The 22,871-nt window shown below is 43.9% G+C and overlaps 1 protein-coding gene across 4 annotated transcripts in view; it reads right to left on the bottom strand.

Moving 5' to 3' along the window:
* The window catches only part of PCNX2 (pecanex 2), a 279,006-nt gene that overhangs the window by 189,668 nt on the left and 66,467 nt on the right, over positions 1-22,871 (bottom strand). For 3 of the 4 annotated variants that reach the window (XM_036828622.1, XM_036828623.1, XM_036828621.1), the window contains exons 11-15: positions 16,494-16,647; positions 16,375-16,407; positions 7,303-7,474; positions 1,666-1,776; positions 304-395 (exon numbers count right to left, since the gene is read on the bottom strand). In XM_036828622.1, coding sequence (XP_036684517.1) covers positions 304-395; positions 1,666-1,776; positions 7,303-7,474; positions 16,375-16,407; positions 16,494-16,647 — 562 coding nt within the window. The remainder of the gene's footprint in view (positions 1-303; positions 396-1,665; positions 1,777-7,302; positions 7,475-16,374; positions 16,408-16,493; positions 16,648-22,871) is intronic. The other variant, XM_036828624.1, reaches the window with a different exon arrangement.

Below are 22,871 nucleotides of genomic sequence, written 5' to 3'. Positions count from 1 at the left end.
ATAAGGCTTGATGCAACTGTATCCCTTTACCATGTTAAGCAGAAGCCCCGCCCAGTATCAGTAACTGACCAAGCCAGGCAGACACCTGGAGGGGGCAGGGGGTCAGACTAGGTGGGCTTTGTGCTCCGTGGCTAATCGGGTATCTCAATGCATCTTCCAAACCACTGAGGCTTCATCCGCCAGGCCCTCTTATTCCTAATGTGCTCAGATCCCATTTCTCTTGAAATTGGAGGAGACATTTGTTTACTTAAAATACAGTTAATTCAGTGGATGTGAGAGGAAGGCCCTGGGCCTCATACCTACCTTCACGGCGCTGAAGCAGAACACGTGCAGCACAGCTGCGGCGGAAGCACTCCGGGCCACGCTGTAAACGGCCGACAGCATCCCTGAAACAGCTGGAACACAAACGTCAAGAGCTCCCTTCTAGACTGGCAAGTCTCACCGTCAGTAAATGTGGTAAGACATGAAGTTTGTATGTAAATCAACTATACTCCAATAAAAATTTTAAAAAAAAAAGAAGAAGAAATGAAGTTTGTAGCTTTCAAATGCAAAATGCCTGTGAAAGGGGCAAAAAATCAATCTACGGGGCAGTCAAAAAGCCCTGGGTGACTCTTAGTACAAGAAAGACACTGACCGTTAACTAACAACTCAGGAGGACCACAGATAGAAAGAACTTTTGATAACATTCCTGGAAGGCTGTGTGAACCAGTCAGTGTGGAGGTGGGGAGACCTTGTTGCTTACAGTTGGAAGCTGCTGGCCAGGAAAGATCAGGGACGGCGATTTCAAACAGAAGAAAGGAGAGAGATTGGAGATGGAGATCGGGATGGAGATTAGAGATGGGGATGGAGACGGAGATGGGGATGGAGATGGAGAAAGAGATGGAGACAGAGATAAGGACAGAGGGAGATGGATGATAGACAGATAGATAGATAAAAAGAACAAGAAAGCACTCCTGTGTGTGAGTGTGTGTGTGTCTGTGTGTGTACAAGGAGGTGGCAGCAGTAATTAATTGCCCTCTACGCTCTTGTGCTTTATGTACAGATTTCATGGAATCTTTACAGCAACGCTATGAGATCAGCATGTTAGTCTCCATTTAGAAAAGAGTAAACTTTAAAGGTAAGCAATCTGGGTAAAGTCTCCAAGTAAGCATTAGATGAAGCTTTATCCACCTTGGTTGGAATCTAAAGTACACACCAAATGAAAGGATATAGGTCACCTGTCTATACAGGCCCGCACACCACACACACTCACACTGTCACACACACTCACAACGTCACACGCACACGCTCCCAGACTAACTCAGACATGTACATGCTCAAATACACACGGCGCACACACTCACCTCCACTCACGCACATTCACACACAGTCACACATACAGCTTTTCCAAAGAATAGTTAGAAGAGCCTTAAACCTAGTGCAAAGCTCATGGAATTCTACGCTTCCCTGTTTTCCGCTTGTGTCAAGCTGGGTGGACCACTTTCAGTTTGGGTGAATGAATCTAGAAGGGCCCACCATCAACCTGACCTACCGGAGCTGAAGTCCTTTAAAGGCTCAGGACAAAGAACACCTAACTGTCCAGATCTCATTCCATGCCTGAGGCTATTTAGCCCTTATCTGAACTTCAGACTTTTTTACAGGATGAACAGAATGAACAAGACTTACCAGAACCTCCAAAAAACAGCATGTCAATTTGCTCCAAAAGATAGATGCAGAAAGTGTTGATCTGCGGGAAGAGCCCAAGGAGGGAGATTGCAGGGAAGCAATATAGAAATACTGGAAGTGAACAGACAAAATTGACGGTAAGCGCGCGGGAAAGGTGGCCGAGGTTCCCGCCGCAGTCCCACCTCCCTCCCCCCTTTCAGCCCAGCCCACCCCGCCCAGGTCCTGGAGGTAATACGGCCTCCTCTCCCCTACCCACTGGAGGAGGCTGGAGGTGGAGCCAGACACGCCCGTGGAAATAATAAAGGTGCTGCTTTTGAGGAAGAGGCGGGCCTGGGACTGAGCAGACACATGGGGATGGTGGGCAGAGAGTAGATCAGCCTTCAGCTTGCAATGACAGACTTGGACTTAGGGGAAATGAGATGGGAAAAGAGGACCAGGAAAATTACAGGATCGTGCAAAACCCAAGCACAGTTGTTAAGAGGGTCTCTTCCTGCAAGGCTCCTTGCTTTGTGCTTCTGTCACCTCCAGGGCTTGAGTTGCTGCGTCTGTTCTGTTCTAAATACCCGGTGGAGACTCAGGTTTCAGTCAGAACCTCAGACCCACAGAGCAGCAAGGGAGAGTGGTGATGAACTAAGAAACTCCACAGCCATGACGGTGCGACACTGAAGGGCCTGCTTCTCAGGTGGCGCAGGTCACCTGGGAGATGAAAGGGACCCTGCCTGAGGAGAGGAAGACTGCCAGCTTCCCAAACCGTAACAGTACAACTGGATGAAACATCCATACGTTATAATTCAATGTCTCACAGAGATCATTTGTTCAGGAAAATAACACATAGTTGAGCTGCATTTTACAGCAATTTCCCCATCATTCTCTCTTTCTCGATCCTATTTGAGTTGGGTTTCAGAGAAACACAGAAACCCCCATTAGTGGTGCCATAGTACATCTGTCTACCTTTCTGTCTCAGTCTATTGGGTGGAAAGTCAATGAAGTTTGATACTGGTAAACCCTAATAAAACTAAGGAAATTTGATTTGAAATCTAAGACACCTAAACATGGAACTACGTCCAAACCCCATGTATAAAATGCGGTGAAAAGTGCAGGTAGGGAGGATGGGGACCGCGTCTCAGCTATTTCTGAAAAACTGGAAATGCAGACTTTCCACAGTGAAACTGTAGCAATGAGAGTATTGATGTGTCCCATTCTCCGGCTAATCGTGGGTTAACCCCGCTACAATAAAAAGGGGCAAACCCAACTACAACAATACCAAGAAACTGTTCCAACAATGTGGGGAAATAAAATTTTATGTAATGAACATGGCTATGACAAACGGGCCTTTGTTTGGGATTGGAGCCATATTTTGACACACATGGTGATTTTGTTGTAATGTTGTCTGTGGCAAGATTTTAACTATATGGTGAAAACCCAGAGCATCTGTGAGTAATACGTTTCTCAATCAAAGTCGGCAATAACAAGGGGGGGTCGGGGGAAGGAATGGGAGCTTAGGATTAGCAGAGGCAAACTATTACATATAGGATGGATAAACAACAAGGTCCTACTGTATAGCACAGGGAACTATATTCAGTATTCTGTGACAAACCATATTGGAAAAGAATATGAAAAAGAGTATACTGATATATCTATGTTTAACTGAGTCACTTTGCTGTACAGAAGAAATTAACACTGTAAATCAACTGTACTTCAATAAAGTTTAAAAAAAAAACAAAGTCAGCAATAAGACACAAATATGGATCTGCTAGTCATAACTATGTAACAATTTCTTTTTTCAGTTTTTATATGAAAGGAAAGATATAAGAAATAAACAGACACTTAATAGCAGGACATATAGTTTTGAGCATAAACATTTTAATTCATATGATTTTAAGCAAACTGACTAGTTCTTTTCTTAAGTTTGGGACTCAAAACCCAGCAATGAAGATTAGATGGTACGCTGCATTCTTCATGGGCATTAGTCCACATTCTCAAGTGTTGTGTGCAGTGAAAACTATACCAAAAATGAAGAACTACAGGGAAAAGTATGGGTGTGAAATAATATAATAATGGTAGACAAATACTGGAAACTGTGCAGCAAAACGTGGGTAAAGAAGTATTCTCTATAAGAAATACATTAGGCAATAAAACCCAAACTAATAAAGTGCAAAGAACTGGAACACAATGAATGATGCTGGGGGAAAATAAAATGGTATGAGACACGAGGAAGTCCTAACTGAAGATTCTCTGGCTGTGCCTGCAGAGCAGGAGCTAGATGACACAGCACAGGACGGACAGCAGTTGACGGGGAGCCCAGGGTCTAGGTCTTCCCCAGGATGAAGTACAGAGGAAACCTCCCGTCTTTAGAGTCAGAGCCATGCAGGTGGAACCAGAAGAAGGTGGAGGTCAGGTGAATGTCAGGGTGCAGCGCACGTGAATGAAGAAGCATCAGGAGGATGGCTAGAAAATTCCACTTGAAGTTGCCGAAATGATTTTGTCCTTTTTTCCATAAGTAAACAATCAAAAGTCCCTGTGGTTGTTGGCAACTTTCCCTGTGCACAAAGACTCTTCTTCTCAGCGTCCTGCTGAGAGCGCCTGTAATTTTCCCTCACATCTTCCCTACTCCTCATGTTGCCTAATAATTACATAAATGCAGAAAATCTGGTACAGTTCCACTTCTTTCCAAGCACAATGCATAAATAAAAATACTGGAACTTGCTTCTTTCTTCCGTTATGTGAATAGTAATATTCATTACTATATTTGCAGGTTGGGGCTTGGGGGAGGTTAAGCAGAATTAAAATAACATGGAAGTAAAACCAAGACTGTGAACTTGGTATGACTGTATACGTTGTGTGTCTCCTACATGCCATATCTGTGTATTAGCATGCCGTGCTGACATGGATTCCTGGGGCCAAGAGACAAGTCTTTACACAGACATGGAAATGTGAGCCTCGGAGTGCAGATGAGGGTGGATCCATCTCAGTCACTGGTTACAAAACCTCCACCATCTCCAAGGGTCACCTCCTTGAAGCTGCATTAGTGTAGGTAAGGGATTATGGTCCTAAAGACTAAAATAAAACATCAAACTCTCACATCTGAAAAAGGACCATAGAGGCCATCTGATAAGAACCCATCCAGTGTGTGGAACCCTTCTTACAAGTGACGGCTGTCTCATCTTGCCTGAGTTCTTCCCCCACGTCAGGGAACTTCTCGCATCACTAGGCAACCCACGGCCCTACTGGACAGCTCTAAACCAAACCACAACACCAGGCTTCCAGTGAGCCGAAATCCACCTACTAGCCACTGGGGACTAGTTACTACAGCTACACCAACAGAGACAACAGAGAATAAAATCCCTCCCACTTCGACCTGGCAGCCTTTTAACCACCTACAGCCATCACGTGTGCCTCTAGGACTCAAGCATTCTTCTGTAGGCTGGACGCCCCCATTCCCTTGCCCCATCTGCTGACCCAGTGTAGCTCATGTGGCCCACATTCCTCAGGGCACGCTCTAGCTTTGTTACTGCTCCTCTGGAAATACGGTTCTAAGAACCGAAGACCTCTCGGTTTTCTCATCCAAAGGATGATTACAAAGCCAGTCTCGCTCATAGGCTTTTGCTGAAGTTACCCAAATGGAAAGTAATAAAAAATTTCAGCCCAGAGGTCAGCAAAGGAAATGAGCACTGACTAAGAAGGCCCTTCACCTTCCTCCTGGAGGGAAAAAAAAAATTTTTTTTTCCTTATAATGAAAGAGAAGTGATATTCTGAACATATATGAAAGATCATAAAAGGAAAATAAATTATGTAAGAATATCACCCTGAGTGTTTCTATTTCCTTAATTCACCCCTCAGCCTACAAAAGCAACTAGTCCCACCATTGACTTTGTCTTTCTTCTTGTGCCAATTTTATCCCCCAGATTCCTTGTCTCTTGTCACTGTGCTTTCTCCTCCTTCTATTGTTCTGTTATCTGATGTTCTCTTCTTGGATGACATATGACAAAGAGCTTCTCCATCCTTCCCACCTGCTCAGTGGCCGCTGGACTCATCTCCTACCCTTGGTTCGCATTCAACCCCTTCCTCCCTGGGAGCAGAATAAGGCAGCAGACACCAGATCTTCCTGTCTCCCTTGCCCCTCCTCTTCCTCTGGCGCCTCTCTCCATTGTGGTACGTTGGTGGTCTGAGCAGACACCAAGAGTGGCAGTGGGGAACAGAGATTATCACCCATAAGGCACAACTCCAGCCGCTATTCCACATGCCCCAGCACCAGTCAGAGGAGGACCACTTCCTCCGCGTGACAGGCACAAGGAGCATCGTCTTCAGACACTGATGGTAAAACAGCCTCACATGTTAATCAGTTCCTGTTTCTCTCCTCTTGTCCCTGGCCTATGATGGCTTTGACAATCTCCTCTTGAGTAAAATTTCTGGCTGCAAGTAACAGATCCAGGGGGTGGTGTCTTTGGTAACCGTCCTTATCAACTCATCTGGTCAATGGAGATCAGATAATCCACAAGTTAGCAGGTGTTGGAAACCTCTGGATGTCATCACAAGAATTCTCAGAGCTTTGTCAGTCAAGTTTTCGGAGCTGTGGGCGCACAGTGGGGCAGCCTCTTTGCATAATAAAGATAATAATAGCTAATACCTGGTTAAAGGCACGTTTCTATGTGTTTAAATATACCAACTGATCTAAAATTTGCAACAATCTCCGTGGTGTGTACTATTTTTGTCCCCATATCACAGTTGAATTTTGCTCAAGGTCACACAACTAGTAAAGAAGCAGAGCTGGAATTCAACAGCCAGCCATCTAGCTCCGAGCTGGGGCTCTACACCATTATATTATGAAGGTCACTTGTGTAAATGGAGCATTTTACCTCAAACACTGCCTAGACCTTAAGGCAAGTAAAGTGCACCAGTGGAAGGCTGGGTGACGGCATATCCAGGACTCCATCTGAACTGAGAACCATGTCCACTCACGTGTTACCAGAGCATCTGTGCCGTGCAGGTGGGGCTGTGGCTGCCACCCTAATGGCAAAATCGCCTCCACCCTGGGGAGCCCCACTGACGCCACACACCAGGCACCTCAACCACCAGTCTTCAGATATTATGATGCTGCAGCTCCCTGCTCATGGATATCAACATCCTTTAGAATAAGCCCCTTGTTGGATGCTCGGGGCTCTGGCTCCCAGGCCGTCTTCTGAAAGCGTGCAAGCCAAGAGAAAAATGCGCATCTCTCAATCCAATAATAAAGTAAGAAAGTTTCTCCACTTGAGGATTCAGAAAATAACGGGGAGGGGCTTCCCTGGTGGCGCAGTGGTTAAGAATCTGCCTGCCAAGGCAGGGGACACGGGTTCGAGCCCTGGTCTGGGAAGATCCCCACCTGCCGCGGAGCAACTAGGCCCGTGAGCCACAACTACTGAGCCTGCGCGTCTGGAGCTGTGCTCCGCAACGGGAGAGGCCGCGACCAGTGCGAGGCCCGTGCCACCGCGATGAACAGTGGCCCCCAGCTTGCCGCAACTAGAGAAAGCCCACGAACAGAAACGAAGACCCAACACAGCCAAAAATAAAAAAAAAAAAAAAAAAAAAAAAGAAAAGAACGGGGAGAAATACCCTCCCACCTCTATATTCTTCCCCACAACCCCCAAATGAACTCACCTATTAAGAGGTCCCTAGCCGACTGGAGAGACCCTGGAGAGAAGAGCTTCAGGCCATACACAATGTAAGTGGGAGGGTGCCTGGCTTTGGCCCCAGTATCAAGAAGCAAAATAAGGCCACACAGCACACAAAAATAGATTGGTCTGCTGTATGTTATGATTTGGTTGTGTCCCTAGAAAACAAAGGCAATTTCTGAATGGTACCTTTAATTTTGATTAAATAACAAAAGCCTCATAGTCAATCATTTATACCATATTACACAACTTACAGCATATAACAATTCACCCCTCCCCCGCCATAATTCATACACACAAAACACCAAGGGAAAAAAAAAATACCCTGATGCTTACTCTGTCAAAGAAGAATAACAATATCAAAAAGAATGTTATGTCTCTCAGACTCAGCAAGATTTACCTGAAAATGTAATTACCAGCCTTGGATAAAATCTAGATCTAATTCAATGCTTCCCCCACAGTGAAACTTCCATTTGTGTTGTTCATTTCAAGTGCAAAACTAATTTAAACCACTATTTGCTCTGCATGCTCTAAGTTGAGCTCCATTATTAACAAGAAATAGAATTATAAGTTGTAGGCTTCAATTTCCTTATGTCTTAGAAAGCAAGACAATACAGGTGCCAAATTATACCTGCAGAGACTGCACAAAATGTCTCAGTGTAGCACAGTGGAATAATCAATTTTTAAACATTTGCTATTTATACGCATTGTCCTCTGAGGAGGACCAAAAACTTAATCGATTTCATCTTAGCCTTCAAAATGTTCTTAAGAGGCGAGCGGACACATTGTTTTATTCTTCTTCTGGAATGGATAGAAAAATTAAGGAAAAGCTATAACATCAACTTGCCAGGGCAAAAGTCAATGAAGAATTAATTTACATCTCACAAATCAATGCACAATTCATAAGGTTCAAAAAACCAACAAAAATGAATTAGGGAGAGAATATTATTTGCAATTCATGAACTACTTTGAGTATAAAAAGTCAAGATGAAAGTGATACAAGTTTGATCACCTCACACCAGTCAAAATGGCCATCATCAAAAAATCTACAAACAATAAATGCTGGAGAGGGTGTGGAGAAAAGGGAACCCTCTTGCACTGTTGGTGGGAATGTAAACTGATACAGTCACTATGGAGAACAGTATGGAGGTTCCTTAAAAAACTAAAAATCGAACTACCATACAACCCAGCAATCCCACTACTGGGCATATACCCTGAGAAAACCGTAATTCAGAAAGAGTCATGTACCACAATGTTCATTGCAGCTCTATTTACAATAGCCAGGACATGGAAGCAACCTAAGTGTCCATCGAGAGATGAATGGATAAAGAAGATGTGGCACATATGTACAATGGAATATTACTCAGCCATAAAAAGAAACGAAATTGAGTTATTTATAGTGAGGTGGATGGACATAGAGTCTGTCATACAGAGTGAAGTAAGTCAGAAAGAGAAAAACAAATACCGTATGCTAACACATATATATATGGAATCTAAAAAAAAAAAGAAAAGAAAAGAAAAAAGAAAAAGGGTTCTGAAGAACCTAAGGGCAGGACAGGAATAAAGACACAGACGTAGAGAATGGACTTGAGGACACGGGGAGGGGGAAGGGTAAGCTGGGACGAAGTGAGAGAGTGGCATGGACATATATACACTACCAAATGTAAAATAGATAGCTAGTGGGAAGCAGCCGCATAGCACAGGGAGATCAGCTCGGTGCTTTGTAACCACCTAGAGGGGTGGGATAGGGAGGGTGGGAGGGAGACGCAAGAGGGAGGGGATATGGGGATATATGTATATGTATAGCTGATTCACTTTGTTATAAAGCAGAAACTAACACACCATTGTAAAGCAATTACACTCTAATAAAGGTGTTTAAAAAATAAAATAAAAAGACTAGGAAATACGTCAAAAAAAAAGAAAGTGATACAAGTTTGGATATGAATTTTTAAAGTCACTGCCTTGAACATATTTAGAAATGCAATTTAAATTGCCACTGCTTCTATAATAGAAATAGTCTTATTCCGAGACCATCTTTTAATAGGAAGGAAAACACAGGCTGTCCATGGGGGCTGGCTATGTTTGGCCCTGAGTCCAGACTCAGTCTTAAAGGAATATTTTGTACTCTTATGAAATTTCCTTTTGAATCCAACTAGGTCATAGATTAATGGGTAAGGGGATACCTCCTCTGCATTTAAAAAAAATTTGAAACTAAAGCATAAGTGAAATCTTAATGCATTTCTTATCAAGTGAATAGCAAAATAAATTGCTTGGTATAGATAGCCACTTAGTATACAAATACACAAGCATATGAGATCTTTCCTCAAACTGATACCATTTCAGAAATATAATTAAATAGCTACTTCCCACTTGCCCTGATTCTTTCTGTTACTAAAAGGTTAAAAATACTTTTTCCAGGAACTGAAAGTCTATGGCTTTGAACAAATTTAAGATATCATCTTGGATCGTCCAAGTCAAACTTTATTTATTGGGCATGGGAATGCTTTCTTTTTATTTGTAATTTCTGAGACAAACCTTAAGGCTCCCTTAGAAACAGGCTGCCCTCACCATCATGCTATCTTTTGGGTCCCCAAACCATTCTAAGCATATCGCTAATACACGGCATGTGAGTCACTTTTATTTGTCTTGATTCCTAAGAACACCCACTAATAAAATTTCCCTGCTCTCCAGTTCCTTCTTTCACATAGGATTCAATCATAAAACCTCCCAAGGATTGATTTTTTTTTTTCAATAGAAAAATTCCACTCGCTCCTCCAGGTGAAGTCTGATCACAATCTTTTAAAACTTGTCCAAGTGTTTCCCGCCTGTTTTTTCACCTTCAAATGCCCTGGGGAAGCACTGCTGATTTCTGCTCTGGGGCATCTTGCACGCTGTTTTACAAAAGCTGGTCTACACATGCATTTGGGTCTCCCATTAACCCCACCTACATATACAATTTCACAGGCGGTGCTCTGGTCGCAGGGCAAGGAAAGGGTAAGGTGAGAGAATCTATCCAAACCTACAGGTCCCCACCCGGAGAGCAGTGGTGCTTGTGGCTAGGGGACCAGGCCATTCTAATTGCCCTCTTACCAAGAGAGGGGGCTGGTCAGATGCTTCAAACTTGCTGCTGATAGATAAGTAGATAGATGGATGGATGGACAGATAGATAGATAGATGATAGATAGATAGATAGATAGATAGATAGATAGATAGATAGATAGATAGATAGATAGATAGAGATGGATAGATAGATAGACATGGAGACAGAGTGATAAAAGGGTTTTGTTATAAGCAAGATGGGGTGTCTGAACCCAGGGGCACTGAACCAAGGCTGTCAGCAACCAGGACATGCCAGCCCCATCCCATCTCTGCCGTTACCCGTGCCAGCTCCAGGCTTCGTGCAGATCCGAATTCTCTGCTCCTCAGCCCAGAGGGCAGAAAAGAGCTGCCTCACACCTGCTGAGTCTGCACAAGTTCCTGTCTGGCCGCACTCAGAGGTCAGCTGTTTTTGACAAGCTGATGTAAAACAGCAAAGGCTACCATTTATCCTGCTTTCCTGTGCCTCAGGCACTCTTCTACCTACTTTAAATATTCCACTCGAAGAAGTCCTACTATTACTTTCATTTTGCCAAGGGTAAACTGAGGCACAAAGAGGAAGAAATTTGTCCCAGGCTTTGCAGTGTGGCCGAGCCAGGGCTTGGACCCCGCCGCTGGCTGACTGGCTACTTCCCACTGGCTCCCCAAACTGACCCAGACGGTGACTGCATTTGCCACTGGATCCTTCTAGGCTCAACACTCAACCTCACTCGGATCAAGCTCATTCGCAATCCTCATTCTTTAGACACATGACGTGAATGTTACTCATGTGAAGTAAAGAGAGAGTGGGGGGGAAATCATTCGTAATAGCTTCTCCTGGAAGGTGTCACCTCTTCCTGAAAGAACTCAGGAGGGTGAAGAGGGCTCCTACCAGAAGAGGGTGTAGAAAAATAACCACCTGCTGCTCTGTCCAGCCCCTCTGAGACACTATGTCTACCTACGTGGAACTCTCTTCACTATAATAAGGATTTGCTGCTTGCTTTAGCAATTCACCTGTTTATATTTAGAGTCACGTTTTTTTAACTGAAGTATAGTTGATTTACAATATTGTGTTGGTTTCAGATATACAGCATAGTGATTTGTTTTGGGTTTTTTTTTATGCAGATTATATTCCATTATAGGTTATTGCAAGATATTCAATATAGTTCCCTGGGCTATACAGTAAATCTTTGTGGCTTATCTATTTTATGTATAGTAGTTTGTATCTGTTAATCCCATACTCCTAATTTATCCTTTCCCCTCTCTCCCCTTTGGTAACCATAAGTTTGCTTTCTGTCTGTGAGTCTGTTTCTGATTTGTATATAGATTCATTTGTATTATTTTTTAGATTCCACACATAAGTGATATCATATAGTATTTGTCTTTCTCTGTCTGACTTATTTCACTAAGCATAATATTCTCTAGGCCCATCCAAGTTGCTGCAAATGGCAATACTTCATTCTTTTTTTTTGCTGAGTAATATTCCATTGTTTATATACACCACCTCTTCTTTATCCAATCATCTATTGATGGGTACTTGGGCTGCTTCCATGTCTTGGCTATTATAATAGTACTGCTATGAACAGCTGGGGTGCGTGTATCTTTTCTAATTAAAGTTTTCATTTTTTCTGGATGTATACTGAAAATTTTTAACTATACACTTCAGTTCCCCTTATGTGTGGAGCAAAAGAAGGAGATCTGGGGATGGGCGCCCACTGCCCTAAGGAAGCTGAACCCCAGTAAAACCCTAGCCAGCAAGTATTCTATGACCCACACTTGGTGGCATATATATACAGCGGAATATTACTCAACCATAGAAAAGAATGAAATAATGCCATTTGCAGCAACATGGATGGACTTAGAGATGATCATACGAAGTGAAGTAAGTTAGACAAACATCGTATGATATCACTTATATGTGGAATCGAAAAAAATGATACAAATGAACTTATTTACAAAACAGAAACAGACTTACAGACAGAAAAACAAATTTATGGTTACCAAAGAGGAAAGGTGGGGAAGGGATAAATTAGGAGTTTGGGATTAACAGATACACACCACTCTATATAAAATAGATAGGGCTTCCCTGGTGGTGCAGTGGTTGAGAATCTGCCTGCCAATGCAAGGGACACGGGTTCAAGCCCTGGTCTGGGAAGATCCCACATGCCGCGGAGCAGCTGGGCCCGTGAGCCACAACTACTGAGCCTGCGCATCTGGAGCCTGTGCTCCGCAACAAGAGAGGCCGCGACAGTGAGAGGCCCGCGCACCGCGATGAAGAGTGGCCCCCGCTTGCCGCAACTGGAGAAAGCCCTCGCACAGAAACGAAGACCCAACACAGCCAAAAAAAATAAAATAATAAAAAAAAAAATAGATAACCAACAAGGACCTACTGTATAGCACAGGGAACTATACTTAATATACTGTAATAACCTATAATGGAAAAGAATCTGAAAAAGAATAGATATGTATATGTATAACCAAATCACTCTGCTGCACACCAGAAACTAACACAACGCTGTAAATCAACTATACTTCAATTTCTAAAAATTTTTAGTGAAATTAAAAAAAAAACATTTCTCTGATAAACAGCACCTTAACCAGGTGTTCAAGGTCAACATCCAAAGTGGTTAAGTCATGTGGATTGTACATAACCTCGAAATGATGTGAGGAAAATGGCACTTTACTTCTGTGGTTTTCCTCCCCCAAATCCATAACCCAGTTAAATCATCAGATGAGCACCAGCTAAATCCCAACTGAGGAACAGTCTACAAAATCCCTGACCAGTGCTCCTCACGGCTGTCCAGGTTATCAAACACCAAGGAAAACCTGAGACACTGTCACAGCCAGGAGGAGCCTTAGGAGAGAGAATGACTAAATGTCAGGCAAGGTCCTGGATGGAATCCTCAAAAAAAAAAAAGGGATATTACGTAAAAACGAAGGAAATCTGAGTGAGATATGGACCTCAGTTAATAATAATGTATCCATATTGGTTCTGTAGTTGTGACTACTGTAACATACTGATGGAAGAGGTTAATAATTGGGGACCTAGGCGTGGGGTTTGTGGAAACTGTACACTCAGCCCTCTGGATCCGCAGAGCAGAAAGAGAAAGGAGAGCAACCTTTACAGAGGACTTGATATTCCAGGTCCTGCACTTGGCACATTATGTAAATTATCCAACTCACTCGTGACCAAATCCAGCTGAGGTTGTTATTATTATCCCCACTTTACTCACACAAAAATGGCCAGCATTTGTCAAGTGCTCCCGCGGTGCCAGATTCTAGGCTGAGCCCTGGATGTACATTCTCTTGTTTAATCCCCTTACAATCCTATTTCATTATTTCCTCTTTTACAGAGGAAAAACCTGAGATTCAGAGAAGTCACTTGACCAAGATGCCGTAGTTTGTACATGGCGAGGCTGGATTCGAATCCCGAAACCTGCGCACTTCCAGTTACCCCGGCGTTTCTCAGGCGTGATCTGAGATCACCTCCGCCATCAGCACGGGGTGGGGGAGTGTTAAAATGCAGGTTCCCAAGTGCTGCCCCAGCTGCCCTGACTCAGAATCCCTGCAGGTGCTGGGAAAGGCCCCGACACTGGCTCTGTGCCAGCGATCCTACTGGATTTTGCTTTCTGGGTTATCATTAGTGGATACTGTTGGTTAGACCCGTGTATATATCTGTGTAAGCCAAGGAATAGCCTCACTGCCCGTGACTAAGTTGCCAGTCTCTGATCCTCAGATCCTGTCCAGGAGCTACCCCCCATTCTCATCATTTTAAGCTCTCCTAGACCTCTTTTCTTTTACAATCAGACACGTTCCTTTCAAGCCCAGGGTCGATGGTACCGTAACTATTAGCAGGCCAGTATTAACCTGCAACTCTATCTGAAGCACACAGAATGTTATGCCAAAAAAAAAAAAAAAAATTTTTTTTAATCATTGTGCTATCTTCAGGTTTTAACAACTTGCTCAAAATTTGCCACCTCTGTGCTCCTGGAAGGAAACAAAGAAGCAAGTCAGTCAATCACTCCAAGAGTAAGAACTGACTGCATGAACAGCCCTCCCTGGGAACGAACAAAGTAATGCAGTTTTGAAAAGCACTTTGGTTCATCTGACAGCCCCTGATGAATGAACCTTAGCCGCCAGGGCTGGTGGCAGGCTTGAGAACCATCTCTCTACCAGACTGGGTTCATTCTCTTGACCATCTCCTTTCTGAGGTTTTCTCATCTCTAAACAGTAAATCAGCCTCTAAACGCCTGCATGGCTCAGCCACATGGCAAGAGGAACTGTTTTATAGCTACCATATTTTCTTTCCTCATCAGAACAGTTAGAGAAATGCCAGCTCAAGTCTGGGACTAATTCTACTTAGAAATCTGCGTAAGCAAATTAAGTACTGCAATAAACATAGTTTGATGTCTGACTGTGGCTTCTGTTGACAGTAAGGGAGGTCATTTCTTCCTATCTCACTACGACATGCTTGCTCAGATAAAGGAAGAGGAGCTGCATTCAGTCCTCCAGGAACTGGATCAATATCGACAATACGACTCCAACTTAGAGCAGGACCCAGGGGTCCTGCGAACAGTCATTACAGATCTACAGGGATTATGCAGCTGTACTTGCCATCCTCCTCGCCTAGCATTATTCCTGAAAGTACATGCAGGAAATGAATGTTTAATAGCATACAACACCCCTCCCCCAGGTCACCCAGAAAGACAGTGACCCAAGCGCTGTCACTAGGAAGCGGGGCTTATTTATCACAGCAGGACGACGCCAGTGTCGCATCTAGGGTGGGCTGGGACAACACATCCCAGGGCTGCACATCTCTGCTCTCACCACCTAACCCAGATTCCTGACGATAATCACAACAACACGTCCGTGATACCCTCATTATGCTGCTTCTCCTTAGCTTGACATTCAGACTCTGGAATGAAAGAAGATGCATTATATGTAAACCAATTGTGGGGAACAGAGGAATTTCACAAGATAGTAACGTACGCCAGGTGAGTGTCCAATTACAAGCTTTTCTTAATTACTATGAGCTAAGCATGAGCTATCACAGATGTCAAAGCAGTCCTAAATCCTGGATATGAATTTTTTAAAGGCACAGTAGCGGGAAGGTCAAGTTTTCTTTCACTGGAAGTGGTTTTCGGGGACCCACAGGAGCTCACCATAACAGAGGAAAGAAGGTTCCTCGAGGAGCTGGGACATCCACCAGGCAGTGGTCTCGGTGCAAAGGCACGTGGCCAGGGTCCCAGTAGGGAGAGCGCCAGACCTGGAGCCGCAGCACCGCAGGGGAAGGTGCAGCGGGTCAGTGGGTGCTATGTGTGCTTCCGAGCTCCTGGAAGAATGCCCAGGCACCAAGAGATCGGTACTGGGGAGCCCAGAGTGTCAGATATAAATGAGCCCCAAATGATGAGGTAAAAGGTAACAATACACTTGAAAATGTGGAAGAGAAAGAGATCAGCTTCAGGTAAAAAGAATAATGATTCATGCTTACAGACTGAGGTTTCCAATAAGAGCTACCATCTATTAAGCAATTTCTCTATGCCAGGCACTGTTTTAAGCCCATTACTTGGATTATTGAATCCCCATAGGCATTTTTATTATCCTTATTTACACACAGGGAAGCTGAGGCATGGAGAGTACCCATTTTGTTCAGGGTCCAACAATCAGACACAGGAACCAGAAAACGAACGCAGGCAGCCTGACTGCAGAGTCTGGGCTCACCGTCTTTCCTGACATGAGTCCAATGGGGTAGAGAAGGCCCTCCACACACTCTTGGTCCCCATCCTGTTCCTTCCCTGCCACCATCCCCACCACGCTCTCCGATCTAGCCTGAACCTGGCCACCATGCATTAATATTTCTATTTATATATTCCATATATATGGATATTGATATGCACATCGCCTTTCGAATCAATTTTGCCCATTCCCCTATCTTCAACGCAAGCAGAGCGGACAAGCTACTCGCCTGTGACTGGACACTTACGTGGATCGGCGAGGCGGGGTCAGGCTGAACGCTCTAGAACACAAATGAGAAGTGTCTGTGTCATCATCTCATGATTTCAAGGCTACAGTAGTGATGGTAAGAATTAGATGTGCGCTTGCCTTTAACAGGGAGTACTGGCAGCTGGCCATGACGAGGCAGAAGAGAAGCACCCACATGTCTTTGCAAAAGCCTCGGTTCAGGGTCAGGAATCCGAGCAGGGAAACCAGGACAATGAGTAAAACCGCCAGCACGTTTTCCTTGACATCTTCAGTTCTGGGCAAAATAAACACATTAAAAACGGAGGGAATAAAAGGTAAGGCTGTCTGGTTTTTTTTGTTGTTTTTTTTTCCACACACACACACACACACACTGTATTTTATTTTTACAAGAGATAAATAGACTGACACCAAGCATTGTAAATGGATGACCACAACAAAAGCAACAATGATTGCAATTACCAAACACGAAACACACTCATACTATGTCATAATATTGACATTCAGTCCAGTAATCCTCCACTGTAACAGCTCCTTTACTTTGCAGTGAAAATTGATTTGTATATTCTTTAAGGCTGTCTGTTTTTAAACAGAGAATACCTGCATGCTGATAAAAAGACTGGCCACAAGAGAGTACTTATCCCAAGCACGCCTTTATATTTGGTAACAAGATTTTAAGGTTTCCTTCTTTCTTTCCTTCGTCCTGTGTTTTATATTTTTAAAAATCCATATTTAACTCCCACTTTCTGTTACTGAAATAAATGAAATATAATCCCATTGGGTGTCCTTGGCCACTAAACTGGGTTTACTGGGAGAAGACCGTTAATTCCTCCATCCACAACAGTGAAATGTGCCTCAGAGAAGGGGCTTCACTGACTCCGCTAAATGCGGGAAGGGGTGCATGGCAATCCCTTCCAGATACAGTCTCCGTGGCCGGAATTTGCTGCTCAGTTTCAGGAGCCAGGAGAGCTCCAGCCGGAGGGCTGATGTGCAGAGCGTCCGACTGAAAGTATGTCATGACCACAGCCTCACGGGGTGGTTCTCTCTTGGGGGGCTCCACTTGAGAGGTGCAGGGAAGAGAGGTGAGCTCATCAGCCGTGGGGTGTTATCCGTGGATGTGCAAAGGGACAAGAAAGGGAGTTTTAAGATACTGATCCAAAGGGCTGAAGCTGGATCATGGGGAGGCAATAAGGGCTGCTAGTGGGAGGAAGTGGATGCATCAGAGTGCAAAAGAGGATGTGGGGACACGGGAGGGAGGTGGAGGCGATGCGAAGGTTGAACGGAGGCTGGGATTACGACGTCAGAGGTGGAAGACTTCTACGGGAGGACGACATGCAGGGTGGAGTTATGGGAAGGAGCAGCTGAAATGAAGTTAAGGGAGGATGGCATGGGCCACGAGGTCGAGAGTTTAGATGAGTCATTCACAAGAATTCTGAGTACATTTCTTACCTCACCAGTGTTTGCACAGGTACATATTGTTTTGGGGTTGTTTTTTTTTCTGGCCGTGCCGCATGTGGGAATCTTAGGTCCCCAACCAGGGATTGAACCCACGTCCCCTGCAGTGGAAGCGTGGAGTCCTAACCACTGGACCGCCAGGGAAGTCCCCATATTGGTCCTTCCCATTCAATTATGACCATTTTTAGACAGGGACAATTGGCTACTTCATCCCTGGCGTGTTCAGGCACTCCTGAACATTCTATTTTTAATTAATAGACATTATTTTTTAGAGCAGTTTTAGATTTCCAACAAAATTGAGGGGAAAGTACAAAGAGTTCCCACATAGCCCCTCCCCCCAAACACACCCACCCTCCCCCACCATCAACATCCCCCGCTAGGGTGCTACATGTGTTATAATTGAGGAACCGACACGGACAAATCATTATCAACTAAAGTCCATAGTCTACATTATGGTTCATTCTTGGTGGTGGACATTCTGCGGGGTTAGACAATGGTATAATGATATGTATCTGCCATTACAGTATCTTACAGAGTATTTTCACTGCCCTAAAAATCCTCTGTGCTCTGCCTATTCATCCATCCCTCCTCTCTAACCCCTGGTAACCACTCATCTTTTTACTGTCTCCATAGTTCTGCCCTTTCCAGATTCCCTGGTGGAATCATACAGAAGGTAGCCTTTTCAGATTAGCTTCTTTCACTTAGTAATACACACTGAAGGCCCCTCCATGTCTTTTCATGGTTTGATAGTACCTTTCTTTCTACTGCTGAGTAACATTGCACTGCATGGACATACCACCGTTTCCTTATCCATTCACCTGTCAAAGGATATCTTGGTTGCTTCCAAGTTTTGGCAATTATGAATAAAGTGGACTTCCCTGGTGCCGCAGTGGTTAAGAATCCGCCTGCCAATGCAGGGGACATGGGTTCGAGCCCTGGTCCGGGAAGATCCCACATGCCGCGGAGCAACGAAGCCCATGCGCCACAACTCTGGAGCCTGCGCTCTAGAGCCCAAAAGCCACAACTACTGAGCCCGCGTGCTGCAACTACTGAAGCCCACGTGCCTAGAGCTGGTGCTCCGCAACAAGAGAAGCCACCGCAATGAGAAGCCCGCGCACCGCAACGAAGAGTAGCCCCCACTCGCTGCAACTAGAGAACGCCCGCACGCAGCAACGAAGACCCGACGCAGCCAAAAATAAATAAATAAATAAATAAATAAATAAATAAATAAATATCAAACTTATGAAAAAAATTATGAATAAAAGCATCTATAAACATTTGTGTGCAGGCTTTTGTGCGGACATAAGGAGCGTGATTGCTAGGTCAAATGGTACTAGTATGTGTAGTCTGGAAGAAACTGCCAAGCTGTCTTCCAAAGTGGCTGAACCATTTTGCAATCCCACCAGCAATGAAATGAGAGTCCCTATTGCTCCACACCCTTTGGTGGTTGTCCGTGTTTTGGATTTGGCCATTCTAATAGGCGTGTAGTGGCATCTCATTATTGTTTTAGTTCATAATTCCCTAATGACATATGACGTGGAGCATCTTTTCACATATTTATTTGCCATCTGTACATCTTCTTGGGTGAGGTATCTGTTCATGTATTTTGCCCATTTTTTAATCAGACAATCAAGTTGTACAGAACTGAGAAGTACAGAAATGTGAAGAACTCAGATATTAAGATGCTCATGTTGAATATTTTAAAAAATATCTGGGGGGGGCAATACATATTTGGTGAAAAGGGAAATTTATGTGTTTTTTTATTTTCCACTATGCACTTTTTATAGAGCTAAATGTATTTGTTAGCTCAGGTCCATAAAATATATTATGTATTCTTTAGTGTGCTCATAACATTTTGATGTGTCTACCTAAAACAATACAAAGACTTAGGAAATAAAACAAAACAAAAATTTCAATTAGAGAAACCAAACCTCTGGGACTTTGCTGGTGGCCCAGCGGTTAAGACTCTGCGATCCCATGCAGGGGGCCCAGGTTCGATCCCTAGTCAGAGAACTAGATCCTGCATGCCACAACAAAGATCCTGGCATGGCCAAATAAATTAATTAATTAAAAAAAAAAAAAAAAACTTCTTTCCTATTTAAAGGGAAAGAATAAAGTTTCTGAAAAGTATTTTTTTCCCAGATTCTCCTCCACCAGGACTCCATTCCTCTGCCCTCAGCCTCCCCACCATCACTCCCCTCCCACAGTTCCTCATATATCAATATTAAATATTGGGTTAAGGAGTTTGCTCACTGGACAAGGAGTGTCATGATTAAGGCTGTACTTTAGAAAGATTTATCTTGCAGAGGTTAACAAGATGCACTGAAGGGGAAAGGATAAATAATACTCCCAGAGAGAAGTAAGGAAGGCCTGGGAAAGTGACACAGCTGGAGAATTGGAAAGGACACGTGACTTTCAGACACAATACAGAACGAGGCAGAAAGGACCCTGTGATTGAATGGATTATCTACAGTGAAAGATTGGTTGAAAGAATAAAGATGATTCCAAGATTTCAATGTGGGGGAAGGGGATCATAATGGCAGAAACTGGGAAGGGGAGCTGCTTCGCTAAGGGAAGTCGATTCATTTTTTCACGTAATAAAAGGGCTCGGCACGGCTCTGGCTGCTGGGAATACACCAGTGAATGAAAATCATGAAGCTTCCTTTCCAGTGGGCAGTGACATAAAATAAGTAATACACACAAAATGAGTACATGATATAGTATCTGAAGATGATTAGTGCAATAGAAAAACAAATAGAACAAGGTGAGAGGAGTTACAACTGTACGGGCAGGGAGCTGATGGAATTTTAAACAGGAAGGTCAGGCTAAGACTCACTGAGAAAAGACACTTAAAAGACCAAGGGGTTGGTCGTGCAGGTATCTGAGGGGAGAGCGCTCAGGTGGAGGGAACAGCCAGTGCAAAGGTCTTCAGGCTGGAAGAGGGCTTGGCGTGGTGACGAATAGGAAGGCCAGCCTCACTCTGTTGTGTTAAGAAGAGTGTGCAGGGAGATGTTGGTGGGAGTGTGAATTGGTGCAGCCATTATGGAGGACAGTTCCGTACGGAGGTTTCTCAAAAAACTAAAAACAGAGTTACTATATGATCGAGCAAACCCACTCCTGGGTATTTACCCAGACAAAACTCTAATTCAGAAATATGCATGCACCCAAATGTTCATTGCAGCACTAGTTACAATAGCCAAGACATGGAAGCAACCTAAATGAACATCAACAGATGAATGGATAAATAAGATGTGGTACATATATGCAATGGAATACTACTCAGCCATAAAAAGAATAAAATAATGCCATGTGCAGCAACATGGATGGACCTAGAGATGATCATACTAAGTGAAGTAAGTCAGACATAGAAAGACAAATATCATATGATATCACTTATATGTGGAATCTAAAAAAAATGATACAAATAAACTCACAGACATAAAAAACAAACTTATGGTTACCAAAGAGGAAGGCGGGAATAAATTGAGTATGAGATTAACAGATACATACTACTATATATAAAACAGATGAACAACAAGGACCTACTGTATAGCACAGGGAACTATTATTCAATACCCTGTGATAAACCATAATGGAAAAGAATCTGAAAAAACAGATATATGTATAACTGAGTCACTTTGCTGTATAGCAGAAATTAACACAACATTGTAAATCAACTATACTTCAATAAAATTTTTTTAAAAAAGAATAGCGTACAGGGAGAATGGGTTTGAGCAGGAGATGCTCTTGCAGTAACTCAGATGGGAGATGAAAGCAGCTCAGACAAGGGTGGTTACATTGAAGGTGGAAGGTGCAGCAGACACATTTGAAGGAGCAGTAAACATAATTTCCTATGAGAAGTTGAATGTGGGTGTGAAAGGATGACACCAAGATTTTTAACCTGAGAACCTGGAAGGATAGGTCTGTCATCAGCTGAGGTGGGGGAGACTGAAGATGGAGCAGACTTAGGATAAGGCAGAGATGAACAGCTGTTTCGACTCTGAAACATGATCTCCGATCATGAGATGTCAATCCCGTAGTTAGAGACACAAGTCAAGAATTGGGGCAATGGGTCCAAGTTGGAGACAGAAATCTGAGAGTCACTGGCGGATCGGTGGGATTTAAAAGCCATGAGACAAAATGCGATCACTAAAGAAAAGCAGGTAGAAAGAGTAAGAGCTGTGCAGCTCCTAAGGACACCAACGGGAAGTGGTTACCTGCAAAGGTGACCAGGAAGGAGTGACCCAACAAGGCAGAAGGAAAACCAAGAGAGGGCTGAGCCCTGGGAGCCCAGAGAAGAAAGTAAACCAAGACGGAGGGTCTAGTGACCTGAACGACAGGGTCAACAGTGACCTGGACCAGGGCAGGCTCCATGGAGTCCCGGGATCAGAGGAGGCTGAATGCAATGGGTTTATGAGAAAACGGAAGAAGAGAAACTGGAAAAAGCATAGGCAACACTTCAAGGAGCTCTGCTGCAAGGGAGCCTGGACAGCAGCTGGGGGGCAAGTGGTCAAGAGGATTTGTAAGGATGGGAGATGTGAGAGCACGTCCTCGCGATGACAGTGATGATAGTGAGTTTCCCCCTCCTTGTCACGTGGCTAGCTCCCTGCCATAGCTCGTATCTGTGTGTCCTCAGATAAGCCTTCTGCAGCCATCTGTCCTGACATCCGTGTCCCTCCTCCCCCAGGTTCCGCGTCTTCCATGGCACCCAGTACCATTGGCTGTCTCAAATCCGAACTCCCCCGGTGGAGTCGGGCTCCCTTCGTGCAGAGACCGTGTCTGTTTCATGCACTGCCCTATACGCAGGGCTCCGTATAGAGCCTAGCGTGGAGTAGGTGCTTCAATTTTTGCTTTGTTTTTAAAATGTGTTGAATGAATGAATGAATGAAATGATGCTCAGACGGGCAGCTTTTTGTTTTAGATGCCAACCTGATAAACTAATTAAGTGAAAAGGAAACCTAGGTGTTTTGCAAGATGGGGTAATGGCAGAAGAGAAAATGAGAAAGGAAAACAAAGACAAGTCTGAAAATATCTGAACAGAATGGA

The sequence above is a fragment of the Balaenoptera musculus genome, chromosome 16 (assembly GCF_009873245.2).
Source record: "Balaenoptera musculus isolate JJ_BM4_2016_0621 chromosome 16, mBalMus1.pri.v3, whole genome shotgun sequence".
Lineage (NCBI taxonomy): Eukaryota > Metazoa > Chordata > Mammalia > Artiodactyla > Balaenopteridae > Balaenoptera > Balaenoptera musculus.
Note: the sequence above shows the minus strand (reverse complement) of the source record. Positions and strands in the feature narration are given on the sequence as shown.